The sequence below is a fragment of the Bombina bombina genome, chromosome 2 (assembly GCF_027579735.1).
Source record: "Bombina bombina isolate aBomBom1 chromosome 2, aBomBom1.pri, whole genome shotgun sequence".
NCBI lineage: Eukaryota > Metazoa > Chordata > Amphibia > Anura > Bombinatoridae > Bombina > Bombina bombina.
This window is the reverse complement of record NC_069500.1, coordinates 872913450-872928858: the sequence shown is the minus strand read 5'-3', so window position 1 is coordinate 872928858 and position 15409 is coordinate 872913450. Positions and strand designations below refer to the sequence as shown.

The following is a 15409-nucleotide window of genomic DNA, read 5'->3' as shown; positions in this document are numbered from 1 at the left end:
AATTAATCTTTAAAAAATTTAAGATTTTCTAATTCTCAGAACATGAAATGCACTCTGCTGATATCTTTTTCCTAGTTGGCTTTAACTGATAACTGCTGCCAAACAATTTTTATTAAACTGTTATTATAGTAACACTAGGAGTAAAGCCTGTGTACACGGGCCAAAATGTTTAATGAAAGAAATCTACCTATCCATCTATCCCTGTCCCTATCGCTCTATCCCTCTGTCCCTGATCCCCCCCCTCAAACAGCTCTCTAACCCCCCCCTCTTACTATTGCCACCATCCTAGGTACTGGCAGCTGTCTGCCAGTACCTATAACCCCCTTTTTTTTCTTCTTTTTTTCTGTAGTGTAGTGGTCCCACCACCGCACCCCCCTTTTCTGTAGTGTAGCTGCTCAATCCCTCCCTGTTCCTTTAATTTCTTTAGCGTAGGGCCCTCCCACTCCCTTCCCTCCCCCCTCCACTGCTGAGCTGCCCACCCACCTCCCACCCACACCAGCAGAAGATCGTTACAGACGGTGACACACATAGTGTCACCGTCTGTAACGATCAGGCATCTGCCCTCTTATGGAGGCGGAGCACAGATCACGCTCCGGCTCCATATGCGGCAGATGCCTGAAGCTTTAGGAGCTCCACCTCTCTGCTGTAACTTAACAGCTGAGAGTGATGGAGCTTCCTGAAACTGTCTTGTGCCGCAGGGATTTGGCTGCGCGCGCAACCTACGACGGTGACGGACCCGCTTCAAACGCGATTATAGTATAGATTATGACCGTGACTAGCTTTGTTGTCTGCAAACTCAAGCCCAGATTGGCTCCTTCAAATAGAGCAAATGGTGGATGGGGTTTGGCTATTGACAATTGCAGTAAACAAGATGTTAATTTCTTTTAAAAACATTAAGCTTTAGCTGGTATGTCATTCTATAGCAACGCAACAGAAATGTCTTTTAATTACAAGGTGTTTACTGTCCCTTTAAATGTAACAATATGTTGTAGGTACTTTATATTAAGATACTAATCTCTGGTCCTTTTGTGTAGATCGTTAGATATACAAGTAGTCAAACCATACATTTTCTTTTTCTTTGCTAATAAAACCTGGTGTAGTTGCGCAGAGCAGGATATTTTTGTCTTTTTGCTGTCTATATAGATTTATTTCTGTAACATTATTTTTAATAAATGTCAAGCGTTTTTTCATTTATAAGATTTGTGTGAGAATGTATGACTCTTTGTCAAACTCTATATGGCTTAGTAATGCAATTTATTTTCTCTTGTAAGGTGTATCCAGTCCACGGATCATCCATTACTTGTGGGATATTCTCATTCCCAACAGGAAGTTGCAAGAGGACACCCACAGCAGAGCTGTAATATAGCTCCTCCCCTAACTGTCATAGCCAGTCATTCTCTTGCAACTCTCAACAGGCTAGGACGTTGTAGGAGAGAGTGGTTAAATATAGCTAGTTTATTTTCTTCAATCAAAAGTTTGTTATTTTTAAATAGTACCGGAGTTGTGCTATTTTATCTCAGGCAGTAAATAGAAGAAGAATCTGCCTGAGGTTTCTATGATCTTAGCAGGTTGTAACTAAGATCCATTGCTGTTCTCACATATGTCTGAGGGGATTACACAGATGAGGTAAAACTTCAGCGAGAGAATGGCGTGCAGTTTATTCTGCTATCAGGTATGTGCAGTTATAATTTTTTCTAGAGATGGAAAACACTAGAAAATGCTGCTGATACCGGATTAATGTAAGTTAAGCCTGAATACAGTGATTTAATAACGACTGGTATCATGCTTACTCCCAGGGGTAATACCCTTATGATATTGCAATATAAAACGTTTGCTGGCATGTTTAATCGTTTGTATATATGCTTTGGTGATAAAACTTTATTGGGGCCTAGTTTTTTCCACATGGCTGGCTTAAATTTAAACTAGAAACAGTTTCCTGAGGCTTTCCACTGTTGTAGTATAAAAGTTACAGCTGGTGCAGTTAAAATTACAAACTGTGACATCCAGCTTCCCTCAAAGGCCCTCTGAATGCTATAGGACATCTCTAAAGGGCCCAAAGGCTTTCCAAAGTCGTTTATTGGGGAAGGTAGGGCCACAGCTTGCTGTGGCAGTTGTTTGTGACTGTTAAAAAACGTCTATTTCGTTTTTTTGATCAGTTTTTTTTAACTAAGGGGTTAATCATCCATTTGCAAGTGGGTGCAATGCTCTGTTAGCCTATTATACACACTGTAAAAATTTCATTTGATTTACTGCATTTTTTCACTGTTTTTCAAATTCTGACAAAATTTGTTTCTCTTAAAGGCACAGTACCATTTTTTATATTTGCTTGTTAACTTGATTTAAAGTGTTTTCCAAGCTTGCTAGTCTCATTGCTAGTCTGTATAAACATGTCTGACATAGAAGAAACTCCTTGTTTATTATGTTTAAAAGCCATGGTGGAACCCCCTCTTAGAATGTGTACCAAATGTACTGATTTCATTTTATGCAATAAAGATCATTTTCTGTCTTTAAAAAATGTTATCACCAGAGGAATCTGACGAGGGGGAAGTTATGCCGACTAACTTTCCCCACGTGTCAGACCCTTTGACTCCCGCTTAAGGGACTCACGCTCAAATGGCGCCAAGTATATCTAGGGCGCCCATAGCGTTTACTTTACAAGACATGGCGGCAGTCATGGATAATACACTGTCAGCGGTATTAGCCAGTCTACCTGAACTTAAAGGTAAGCGAGATAGCTCTGGGGTGAGACAAAATGCAGAGCATACTGACGCTTTAAGAACCATGTCTGATACGGCCTCACAATATGCAGAAGCTGAGGAAAGAGAGCTTCAGTCAGTGGGTGATGTTAATGACTCAGGAAAGATACCTGATTCTAATATTTCTACATTTAAATTTAAGCTTGAACACCTCCGCGTGTTGCTTAGGGAGGTTTTAGCTGCTCTGAATGACTGTGATACCATTGCAGTGCCAGAGAAATTGTGTAGACTGGATAAATACTTTGCAGTGCCGGTGTGTACTGATGTTTTTCCAAATACCTAAAAGGTTTACAGAAATTATTAATAAGGAATGGGATAGACCAGGTGTGCCGTTCTCTTCCCCTCCTATTTTTAGAAAAATGTTTCCAATAGATGCCACCACACGGGACTTATGGCAGACAGTCCCTAAGGTGGAGGGAGCAGTTTCTACTCTAGTAAAGCGTACTACTATCCCTGTCGAGGACAGTTGTGCTTTTTTTTTTTTTTTTTTTTTTTTATTTTAGATCCAATGGATAAAAAATTAGAGGTTACCTTAAGAAAATATTTATTCAACAAGGTTTTATCCTACAGCCCCTTGCATGCATTGCCCCTGTCACTGCTGCTGCGGCGTACTGGTTTGAGTCTCTGGAAGAGGCTTTACAGGTAGAGACTCCATTGGATGACATACTTGGCAAACTTAGAGCACTTAAGCTAGCCAATTCTTTTATTCTGATGCCATTGTTCATTTGACTAAACTAACGGCTAAGAATTCTGGTTTTGCTATACAGGCGCGCAGAGCGCTATGGCTTAGATCATGGTCAGCTGACGTGACTTCAAAATCTAAGCTACTTAACATTCCCTTCAAGGGGCAGACCCTATTCGGGCCTGGTTTGAAGGCGATTATTGCTGATATCACTGGAGGAAAAGGTCATGCCCTTCCTCAGGACAGGTCCAAATCTAGGGCCAAACAGTCTAATTTTCGTGCCTTTCGAAACTTCAAGGCAGGTGCGGCATCAACTTCCTCTAATGCTAAACAAGAGGCAACTTTTGCTTAATCCAAGACGGTCTGGAGACCAATCCAGACCTGGAAAAAAAGTAAGCAGGCCAAAAAGCTTGCTGCTGCCTCTAAGACAGCATGAAGGAACGGCCCCCTATCCGGTAATGGGTCTAGTAGGGGGCAGACTTTCACTCTTCGCCCAGGCGTGGGCAAGAGATGTTCAGGATCCCTGGGCGTTGGAAATTATATCCCAGGGATATCTCCTGGACTTCAAAGCTTCCCCCCCAAAAGGGAGATTTCACCTTTCACAATTATCTGCAAACCAGATAAAGAGAGAGGCATTCTTACACTGTTTACGAGACCTCCTAGTTATGGGAGTGATCCATCCAGTTCCAAAGGAGGAACAGGGACAGGGTTTTTACTCAAATCTGTCTGTGGTTCCCAAAAAAGATGGAACCTTCAGACCAATTTTGGATCTAAAGATCTTAAACAAATTCCTCAAAGTTCCATCATTCAAGATGGAAACTATTCTTACCATCCTACCAATGATCCAGGAGGGTCAATATATGACTACAGTGGATCTAAAGGATGCTTATCTTCACATTCCGATACACAAAGATCATCATCGGTTTCTCAGGTTTGCCTTTCTAGACAGGCATTACCAGTTTGTAGCTCTTCCCTTTGGATTAGCTACAGCCCCAAGAATCTTTACAAAGGTTCTAGGGTCGCTTCTGGCGGTCCTAAGGCTGCGGGGCATAGCAGTAGCCCCTTATTTAGACGACATCCTGATATAGGTGTCAAACTTCCAAATTGCCAAGTCTCATACGGACGTAGTACTGGCATTTCTGAGGTCGCATGGGTGGAAAGTGAACGAGGAAAAGAGTTCTCTATCCCCACTCACAAGAGATTCCTTTCTAGGGACTCTGATAGATTCTGTAGAAATGAAAATTTACCTGACGGAGTCCAGGTTATCAAAGCTTCTAAATTCCTGCCGGGTTCTTCATTCCATTCCGCGCCCTTCGGTGGCTCAGTGTGTGGAAGTAATCGGCTTAATGGTAGCGGCAATGGACATAGTGCCGTTTGCACGCTTACATCTCAGACAGCTGCAACTATGCATGCTCAGTCAGTGGAACGGGGATTACACAGATTTGTCCCCTCAACTGAATCTGGACCAAGAGACCAGGGATTCTCTTCTCTGGTAGCTATCTCGGGTCCATCTTTCCAAAGGTATGACCTTTCGCAGGCCAGATTGGACAATTGTAACAGATGCCAGCCTTCTAGGTTGGGGTGCAGTCTGGAATTCCCTGAAGGCTCAGGGATCGTGGACTCAGGAGGAGTCTCTCCTTCCAATAAATATTCTGGAACTAAGAGCGATATTCAATGCTCTTCAGGCTTGGCCTCAGTTAGCAACTCTGAGGTACATCAGATTTCAGTCGGACAACATCACGACTGTAGCTTACATCAATCATCAAGGGGGAACAAGAAGTTCACTAGCGATGTTAGAAGTTTCAAAAATAATTCGCTGGGCAGAGATTCACTCTTGCCACCTATCAGCTATCCATATCCCAGGTGTAGAGAACTGGGAGGCGGATTTTCTAAGTCGTCAGACTTTTCATCCGGGAGAGTGGGAACTCCATCCGGAGGTTTTTGCACAACTGATTCATCGTTGGGGCAAACCAGAACTGGATCTCATGGCATCTCGCCAGAACGCCAAGCTTCCGTGTTATGGATTCAGGTCCAGGGATCCCAAGGCGACACTGATAGATGCTCTAGCAGCGCCCTGGTCTTTCAACCTGGCTTATGTGTTTCCACCGTTTCCTCTGCTCCCTCGACTGATTGCCAAGATCAAGCAGGAGAGAGCATCGGTGATTCTGATAGCACCTGCGTGGCCACGCAGGACCTGGTATGCAGATCTAGTGGACATGTCATCCTTTCCACCATGGTCTCTGCCTCTGAGACAGGACCTTCTACTTCAGGGTCCTTTCAACCATCCAAATCTAATTTCTCTGAGGCTGACTGCCTGGAGATTGAACGCTTCTCCGAGTCAGTTATTGATACCTTAATACAGGCACGAAAGCCTGTCACCAGGAAAATTTAACATAGGATATGGCGTAAATATCTTTATTGGTGTGAATCCAAGGGTTACTCATGGAGTAAGGTCAGGATTCCCAGGATATTATCTTTTCTCCAAGAAGGTTTGGAAAAAGGATTGTCAGCTAGTTCCTTAAAGGGACAGATTTCTGCTCTGTCTATTCTTTTGCACAAGCGTCTGGCAGATGTTCCAGACGTTCAGGCATTTTGTCAGGCTTTAGTTAGAATCAAGCCTGTGTTTAAACCTGTTGCTCCACCATGGAGCTTAAATTTGGTTCTTAAGGTTCTTCAAGGAGTTACGTTTGAACCTCTTCATTCCATAGATATCAAACTTTTATCTTGGAAAGTTCTGTTTTTGGTAGCTATTTCCTCGGCTCGTAGAGTCTCTGAGCTATCTGCCTTATAATGTGATTCTCCTTATCTGATTTTTCATACGGATAAGGTAGTCCTGCGTACCAAACCTGGGTTCTTACCTAAGGTGGTATCTAACAAGAATATCAATCAAGAGATTGTTGTTCCATCCTTGTGTCCTAATCCTTCTTCGAAGAAGGAACGTCTATTACACAATCTGGACGTGGTCCGTGCTTTAAAGTTTTACTTACAAGCTACTAAAGATTTTGTTTGCTGTCTACTCTGGACAGAGGAGAAGTCAAAAGGCTTCGGCAACCTCTCTTTCTTTTTGGCTAAGAAGCATAATCCGCTTAGCCTATGAGACTGCTGGACAGCAGCCTCCTGAAAGGATTACAGCTCATTCCACTAGAGCTGTGGCTTTCCACTTGGGACTTTAAAAATGAGGCTTCTGTTGAACAGATTTGCAAGGCGGCGACTTGGTCTTCGCTTCATACTTTTTCAAAATTTTACAAATTTGATACTTTTGCTTCTTCGGAGGCTATATTTGGGAGAAAGGTTTTACAGCCAGTGGTTCCTTCCATTTAAGTACCTGCCTTGTCCCTCCCTTCATCCGTGTACTTTAGCTTTGGTATTGGTATCCCACAAGTAATGGATGATCCGTGGACTGGATACACCTTACAAGAGAAAACACAATTTATGCTTACCTGATAAATTTATTTCTCTTGTGGTGTATCCAGTCCACGGCCCGCCCTGTCATTTTAAGGCAGGTAATTTTTAAATTTAAACTACAGTAACCACTGCACCCTATGGTTCCTCCTTTCTCGGCTTGTTTTCGGTCGAATGACTGGCTATGACAGTTAGGGGAGGAGCTATATTACAGCTCTGCTGTGGGTGTCCTCTTGCAACTTCCTGTTGGGAATGAGAATATCCCACAAGTAATGGATGATCCGTGGACTGGATACACCACAAGAGAAATAAATTTATCAGGTAAGCATAAATTGTGTTTTTATCTTGTTTGTTCTAATATAATATAATGGTTTACTTTTTATTGTCTCAACATATAGGGCTGCATTTATCATCCACGGGCGGACAGGGGTGTACATATTCGCCCCTGTCCGCCCGACCTCTCCTCTGGCAGGCAGCAACCAGCTGCCCAAATTTAACATTGCATACAAGCGCTCCTTTGTGCTCGCGGGCAACCCAGTCCACTGCCCACATACAGCCAATCGTGCGCGGGTAGGAGCTGTCAATCGCCCCAGTCGGATGAGACCGGGGAGATTGAAACTCTCCACCTAAGAGGTGAAGAACAGGGTAGAGAAGCTGCGGTCTGATGACCGTGGCTTGATAAATTCTGACTGCAGGTTCTCTGCAGTCAAAGGGAGAAGGACTTGATAAATCGATCTATCGGAATCATGAAAGAAATTTTTTTTATTTCATATCCCTTTTAAAGGATATAAACCTCTATGTTGGTCTTAAAGGACCACTAAATACACTAGAATTACATAATTTACAAATGCACAATAAAAACAACATAACACTTAATCTGAATTTCAAATAAACAGTAGATTTTTTTTCTTCTTACAAATGTATTGTCTTACCCTATTTGCCAGCCTCCTGTATCATGTGACTGCCATCGGCCAATTAGAGACTAGTATGTGTATACCCTGTGAACTTTTGCACATGCTCAGTAAGAAAGTGTGTATATAAAAAGAATGTGCAAAATAGAAGTAAATTGTAAAGCATTTCTTAAAACATGCTCTATCTGAGTTTGTTTGACTTTAGTGTCCCTTCAGTGCAACTTTCAGCCCAACAATGTACATAGTTCTTCACGCACACTGCTGCTGATGTATAAATTGTTGCTTAAATAAAGATTAAAATTTTACACAAAACAATAGTTTAGGTAAAGTACATACTTTACATTAAACTGACAGTGAACCCCAATTTTTTTCTTTCGTGATTCAGATAGAGCATGCAATTTTAAGCTTTAAACTTTTAAACTTTCTAATTTACTCCTATTATCAATTTTTCTTCGTTCTCTTTGGGTTCAGTGTCCCTTTAATTGTGACTACCACAACCTGCACATTGATGTCTAAGATAGATATAAGAACCAGGACACTCCTCTAGTATGCCTACATTCTTTTAACTATAGGATTCATTAATGGACATAGAGGTTAATAGAATGCTGAGGTTATACTTCCTTTCTGACCCTTTGAAAACTATGCTTTTTTTTAATTTTAATGTTAATATTTTCGTATTGTGCCTTTTCTAATGCAGTTGTTGCCTGCTATATCCTATAAAATCACAATGGAGGTATATGGGTCATGTGGTGTCAGTAATTTTCTGGTTTATAATGAGATGCAGAGTAAAGCCCTTTGGTTTTGTTTTTAATTAACTGACCTGCTTGTATAAGCACTGGTTGGTGTACTTTAAAGGGACAGGAAACCCCAACATTTTCTTTCATGATTTAGATAGAATATACCATTTTAAAAAACTTTATAGGTAACTTCTATTATCAAATTTGCTTCATTCTATTGTTATCCTTTGTTGAAGGAACAGGATTGCACTACTGGCAGCTAACTGAACACATACAGTTAGCCAATCACAAGAGACAAATATGTGCAGGTTCCAATCAGCAGCTAGCTCCCACTAGTGTAGGATATGTGCGTATTGTTTTTCAACAATGGATACCAAGAGAACGAAGCACATTTGAAAATAGAAGTTAATTTAAAAGTGTCTTAAAATGACATGATGTATCTGAATCATGCAAGTTTAATTTTGACATTCTTATCCCTTTAATCACTGTAGTATGTTATAATGTTACTTCTAAGGCTTTGTTCTGGTATTAGACTAGTGAATAATCCAACAACAATAAAATGACAGCATAAGACTGTGAAATAGGTGAGCAAGTGATCTTCTAATGGCAGCAATATGATTGGTTAGTTAAGTGCCTGAGATCACTATATTCGCAGTTAAGTACTAAAGGGGTTATCTGCTTTTTGTCATATTTATTATATCTGTTATCTGTTACTATCTCAATTTCCTTTAACATCAAATGGATATTTGTAGATTACATTACAAATAATATGACGATTGAAATGATTGCTTTTATGAATCCTTGCTGCCGCTTGCCTTTATCATTAGTGCCAATATGACTTTTTTCCGAGTACTTACATTGCAAGGAGCCATCGTGAGAATCACGCAGAATAAGATCTGGCATGTAAAGATACCATAACTGTACAACAGTAGGAAGTAACTGACACACATTGCCTTTTAAATTCTTTTTTGCGACTTTTTTTTTATTCCCTTTTCATTCTTCTGTTTTCTCATACACCTGTAGAACCATATCAGTACTAATGGGTATATGGCATTTGACCACTGGTAGTTACCACTATATATTCTTCCCCTCTTCCTGTTCAATTTACTTACTGTACTATACAGTTTCTACCCATTTTGAGTATAGTTGGTTGAACCCTAATCACTACAGAAGATTTTCTACTGCAAGGAACAAACCATACCTTCTGCATAGTAAGGGACACTGACTATGAGCTTAAAAATGTATACAGGCAATCTTGTAGACATGAGTTTTTGTTCTTGTGTATTCCCCTGTGGATTTATGTACTATGGCTCTGGCTGAACTTAAGATGATACCCCTTGCTGATTACCTTCACCCTCTTAGCCATGCAGTATAATCTTACAGGAGTAGCAAGGATTGTGTCAGGGTGGGACAAATACTTCTTGGGAATCAGTTTATATGTTCCTTTTTTGTTTGTAATTGTAGGGATAATGAATATGTATGTATGCTTCTGTTTTCCTTATTGTGCTTTTTTTGGTTTATGGATTAAAACACGCACACATACTTTAAAGGGATAGTCAAGTCCCCAAAAAACTTTCATGATTTAAATAGGGAATGTAATTTTAAACAACTTTCCAATTTACTTTTATCACCAATTTTGCTTTTTTCTCTTGGTATTCTTAGTTGAAAGCTAAACCTAGGAGGTTCATATGCTAATTTCTTAGACCTTGAAGACTGCCTCTAATCTGAAAGCATTATGACCACTAGAGGGCATTAGTTCATGTGTTTCATATATTTAACATTGAGCTCCCATGCACGTTAAGTTACCCTGGAGTGAGCACTGATTGGCTAAAATGCAAGTCTGTCAAAAGAAATTAAATAAGGGGGCAGTTTGCAGAAGCATAGATACAAGTTAATCACAGAGGTAAAGGGAGTATTTCTATAACAGTGTTGGTTATGCAAAACTGGGGAAAGGATAATAAAGGGATTATCTTTCTTTTTAAACAACTAAAATTCTAGTGTTGTCTGTCCCTTTAAATGTTTAGCACATGCAATTTATGGGTAGGCTCATTTGTTTTTTTTTATGTGTTTGTGTAGTGGTTTTGCTCTATGCTTTAAAGCTGCTAGTTTTATATTGTGGCTTTGAGGACTATCGGGTAAAAAGTTGACGCTTGGCTTCTTCCCTATTCAAAGTAGAGCTAAGTGTACGGAAGTGATTGCTAAATTGCCATTTGGTTGGGAGGGGCTTGTTAAATCCTTGATTCTCAGGGTAACGTTTTTTTAAGATAAAGTAGTTTCTACTTGTCCAAAGACATATGCCAAGGTCTAGCTTACCTTCTGCAAATGGTGAAATTCCTTGTATGTTCCACAGGTTTGGGGTCTGCCTTTTCAATTCTTTTCCAGTAACATATTGCCTGCCTTGATGATGATGATGTGACATCCATTAAAGACCTGTAAATAATTTATTACTTTAAATAAAAAAAATTTAAAAAAATGCAATACCATCATATGATATAAATTTGGTTCTGCATGTTTTCAACATTGTCATTTTGCACCTTTCCTCAATGTAACTGAAGTTTTTAACAATTAATACTATTCTTCTGGTGATGATGTTCACAGCTAGAAAGTCTTCTGAACTGGGCTGTCTTGTTTCTCCATAGGTTATTTTTCATCAGGATAAGGCAATTGTCAGAACACCTATACATTTTTTTGCCACAGGTGGTTTCCCGTTGGACATTTAAATTTGAGATAGTTAATTAAGTCTTATTGCTAACAACCAATAAGGATCTTTTATATATAGCCTTGATGTTGTCTGATCTCTCAAGGATTATTTTAAAGCTACAAACCTTTCCAACATATTTATTTTCAGCTCTACAAGAATGTGAGACAAAATCAGATTTATGTTGCTTAGTCATCAAACTCTTTTCTGCAAAAATAATTATTTTTTTATTGGCTGTGTGAACTACATCTTAAATGGAAAGTCTACTTGATTTTTTTTTATCATTTAAAAAGATAGATAACACCTTTACTACCCATTATCCAGCTTTCCACAACCAACATTGTGCTATTAATGTACTTTATAACCTCTAAACCTCTGCCTGTTTCTAAGCACCTGCAGGCCGCCTCTTATCTCAGGTCATTTTATTAGATTTTCACACCTAGGCAGTGCTAGTTTGTGTGTTCCATATAGACAACATTGTGCTTACTCCTGTGGGGTTATGCAGAAACCAGCACTTATTGGCTAAAATGCAAGTTTGTTAAAAGTACTGAGGTAAGGGAGCAGTCTGCAGAGGCTTAGATACAAGTTAATCACAGAGGTAATAAGTATATTAATATAACAATCTGGGTTATGCAAAACTTTGGAATGGGTAATAAAGGGATTATCTATCTTTTTAAACAACAAAGAATTCCTTATATAAACAGGAAGGGGAGGAGTATATATGTAGGATACCCCCTTCCTTATTATAGAACTGGCTCAATACAGATTATTACAGATCTTACAATATAACTGTATAGAAATGACAAAAACAATACTCCCCTCTGGACGAACCGCTTCCTTCTTTCAGTCTCTCCCAGGGGACTGTTGGGAATATATAGAGAATGTAGAAATAGAGGCGCAGGTCCTAGTATTCCCTTTCCCTTTATTAAGCCAGAGCTTCCAATTACAGCTGAGAAAGAGAAAACTTCACTTGTATGTGTGTAGATAGCCACAAAATAATTGGTGCAATATACTCACTCCGATACTCCAACTCCTTTGTTTTTCAGAGTTTTTTCCATGTAAAATGGAGCTTCAATCAGAATATCTTCTTGTATAAACGTGACTGGAAGGAATAAAACTTTCACTGGTATATGTAATACTCAATAGTATATATTATGTGCAATATACTCACTCCAATAAAATCGGAATCCAGCTCCTCACGCTGTGGTTTTAGTTGTTTGGCAGTTTCAAATAAGCAGCAACACATTTTTGTCATCAAAACAAACATAATATATACTATTGAGTAAAGCATATACCAGTAAAGTTTTATTCCTTCCAATCACGTTTATACAAGAAGATATTCTTATTGAAGCTCCATTTTACATGGAAAAACCTCTGAAAAACAAAGGAGTTGGACTCTGAATGTCTCGGAGTGAGTATATTGCACCCATTATTTTGTGGCTATCTACACACATACAAGTGAAGTTTTCTCTTTCTCGGCTGTAATTGGAAGCTCTGGCTTAATAAAGGGAAAGAAAATACTAGGACCAGCGCCTCAATTTCTACATTCTCTATACCCCCTTCCTTAGACTTCTGGAAGGCATTTCTTTCTGCACCCATGGTCAAAGGTCCACCAGTACTGATATTGTCCTATTTAGAGTGTGAGGAATTTGACTTATCGGTAAGTATAAATCTGGTTATTTTACTGTGCTAAATATAATGTATGTTGGCTGCATGTTACAATGTTACCTATAGACTAAAGCAAATCTTACAAAAGCACCTCACATTATCAGCAGTGGCCTTTTATCTTTTCTTTAAAATCCATTTTACTCTACCCCCAGCAATTGGACTATTATAACATCACAGGTCCATGAGTGACCGAGTTAGAATAAGGGGATAAAAAGAGGACTATACTCTCTTGAACATGTACAACTTTATCAAATATGATGTAATTATGTACTATGTTGGAATCTTTTGTTGGAATCGCATCTACAGTGTTGTCCTCAATAAAAATTATTTTAAAAAATAAATAAAAAAAATCCATTTTACTCTATTGATCTATTAAAGCTGATGGTGCTCTATTTAGGTTGTTTGAATGTTGCCATTTGCTGTTTTTTAAGGACTTCTAGCACTGCCTTGAGTTTGCTGCAGCAGGAATTCATACCTGTCCTACAGCCCAGCATAGCAGCCATCGACAGGTACCCGTTCCACAAGCCAAAGCCGTCTCCATGATGTGCAGTGTCTGTCAACTTTTTTTTTAAATCTCACAGCCCATAGTTTTTCGCTGTTTAATGTCCAGTATTTTTATCCATGTGTATCTATATATACATTTTATTTTGATTTCCCGTTCCAGTATTTGTGGACAAGTCATTTAACTGTGATGTGGCATTCTGTATTTTATTCCCATGAGTGATTGACGTTCATATTTTGTTGGCAACACCTTTTTGCATCCCATGAACCTATAAAATTGTTTTCATCCTCCACTTTGCAATGAAATTGATGCTGTGTTAAAATACTGGCTGGGAGAGTAGCTGACAGATATTTATGTCAGTACGTAGGTATTCCTTTTAAGTCCTCTCAAAGGTGCGCAGTTGGAAATATAAGACCAAGGGGTGACCATTGTGTTCTTGTATCACCATATGAGGACAATGTTTGGGAGCACTTCTTGGCCTTGCTTTCTTCACCTGTAAAAGTTGAATCCAGTTGAAAGACATCTAATATATTAAGGTGACATCTTAACTTATTGCTGTTTCCTTTGTGATCAAGAAACCGTTCTTGATAAAGTACCCAAGAAATCATTATGGATGCAGCACCTTTAAAGGACAGTAAGCACCTCGAGATTTTTACATTAGATGTTTTAGTTATGGCTCGTATATTATTCCTTTGCAAAACACCAATAACGTTTTGTAATTACAAAGTGTTTAGTGTCCTTTTAATTCTTGATCACAAGCCGGCACAGAAGGGTTTGCAGTCCACCAAATGATACTGGCGTTCCAGCCACCTGAATTATGAAAACAACTTTATTTAAAATATAGAGTTTTAAATCTATAAAAAAAAAAATGTTCTTAATGGCTGTTAATCGGGCCGTGACAGTGGTTTTAAAATTTGTGTTTGAGAAATAAATGTTTTTAAAATTTGTTTGAGAAATAGAAAGATAAATATAGTTAGTAATCATTGTTTTATTCTTGTAATTTGCTAAATGTTCAGTCCCATTTACATTTAATATAAATTAGATCGCTCGACTAAAAAAGTTCTTGATTTATTTTTAGTCTGTAAATAATGGTTTCCTTGTTATTCCAGACATCATACAGTGACTCGAGGTATCACGAAGGGAGTGAAGGAAGACTTTAGACTAGCCATGGAACGACAAGTCTCTCGTTGTACTGAGAATCTGATGGTTGTGTTGCACCGATTTTGTATAAATGAAAAGATTTTATTACTGCAGAGCTTGGCTTGACATCACTGCAGATCTGATAACATTTTCTTTTAATATTCATGCACCTTTCTCATTGTATCCTGTTAAGTATTCAAATCTGTTTCTGTTGGCCAATGAGTTTTTGTGGTCTGTGCTATAAAATTCAATTGCTGTGACCAATGTTGCTGTAAATATTTTTAATTTTTTTTATTGCTAATGTTCCAGTTTCAGAGTATAGCTGTGTCTAAAGTATCTTAAAACATTGTCCTATGTCATTTTTTTAATTAAAATATGGAAAGAATGTTATAATAAGCAGTGTTTTCATGATCATTCTGTAAACATATCTAAAAAGTGCAGATATATCTGATTTTCTTATTTCTTTCATAAGGTGGTGAGAATCCATGATCCCTTACTTCAGGGATTAAAGTACTGGCATGGAGGAGGCATAGATTTCCAAAACTCCTAGAACACTTAATCCCTCCCACACCTCTCTAGTATGCCAGTCTTGTCTTTGCCTAAACAGGAGAAAGGTGAAGGATTGAGTTGCTCCCGATTCTTTGTTGAGAGTATAGTAAGGAATTTGTTGCAAACCTGCCACAGGTGTCGAATGGACCGGTCCATTATCCTCCTCCTGTTGGGTTGTCAATATACTCCACAAATAGATCCTCTGTTGTAATGTGCTCAGCACTGTATAGGCTCATATACATATTACACTCAATTAGCCCACAGACTATTAGTAGGTACATTTGTTATGATACATCATAGCCATGGGAACACATTTTATTACAGGCATGTTAGAATTTACAACATTCCCACTAGACTTTACTAT

At 38.9% G+C, this 15409-nt stretch overlaps 1 protein-coding gene across 2 annotated transcripts in view; it reads left to right on the top strand.

The window, feature by feature from the left end:
• Positions 1 to 14892, top strand: part of INTS10 (integrator complex subunit 10) — an 89937-nt gene extending 75045 nt beyond the window's left edge. Inside the window, exons 17-18 of one of the 2 annotated variants that reach the window (XM_053703204.1) lie at positions 13286 to 13363; positions 14466 to 14892. In XM_053703204.1, the coding sequence (XP_053559179.1) occupies positions 13286 to 13363; positions 14466 to 14622 (235 nt within the window). In that variant the 3' untranslated portion in view covers positions 14623 to 14892. The remainder of the gene's footprint in view (positions 1 to 13285; positions 13364 to 14465) is intronic. The other variant, XM_053703203.1, reaches the window with a different exon arrangement.
• Positions 14893 to 15409: the final 517 nt, after the last annotated feature.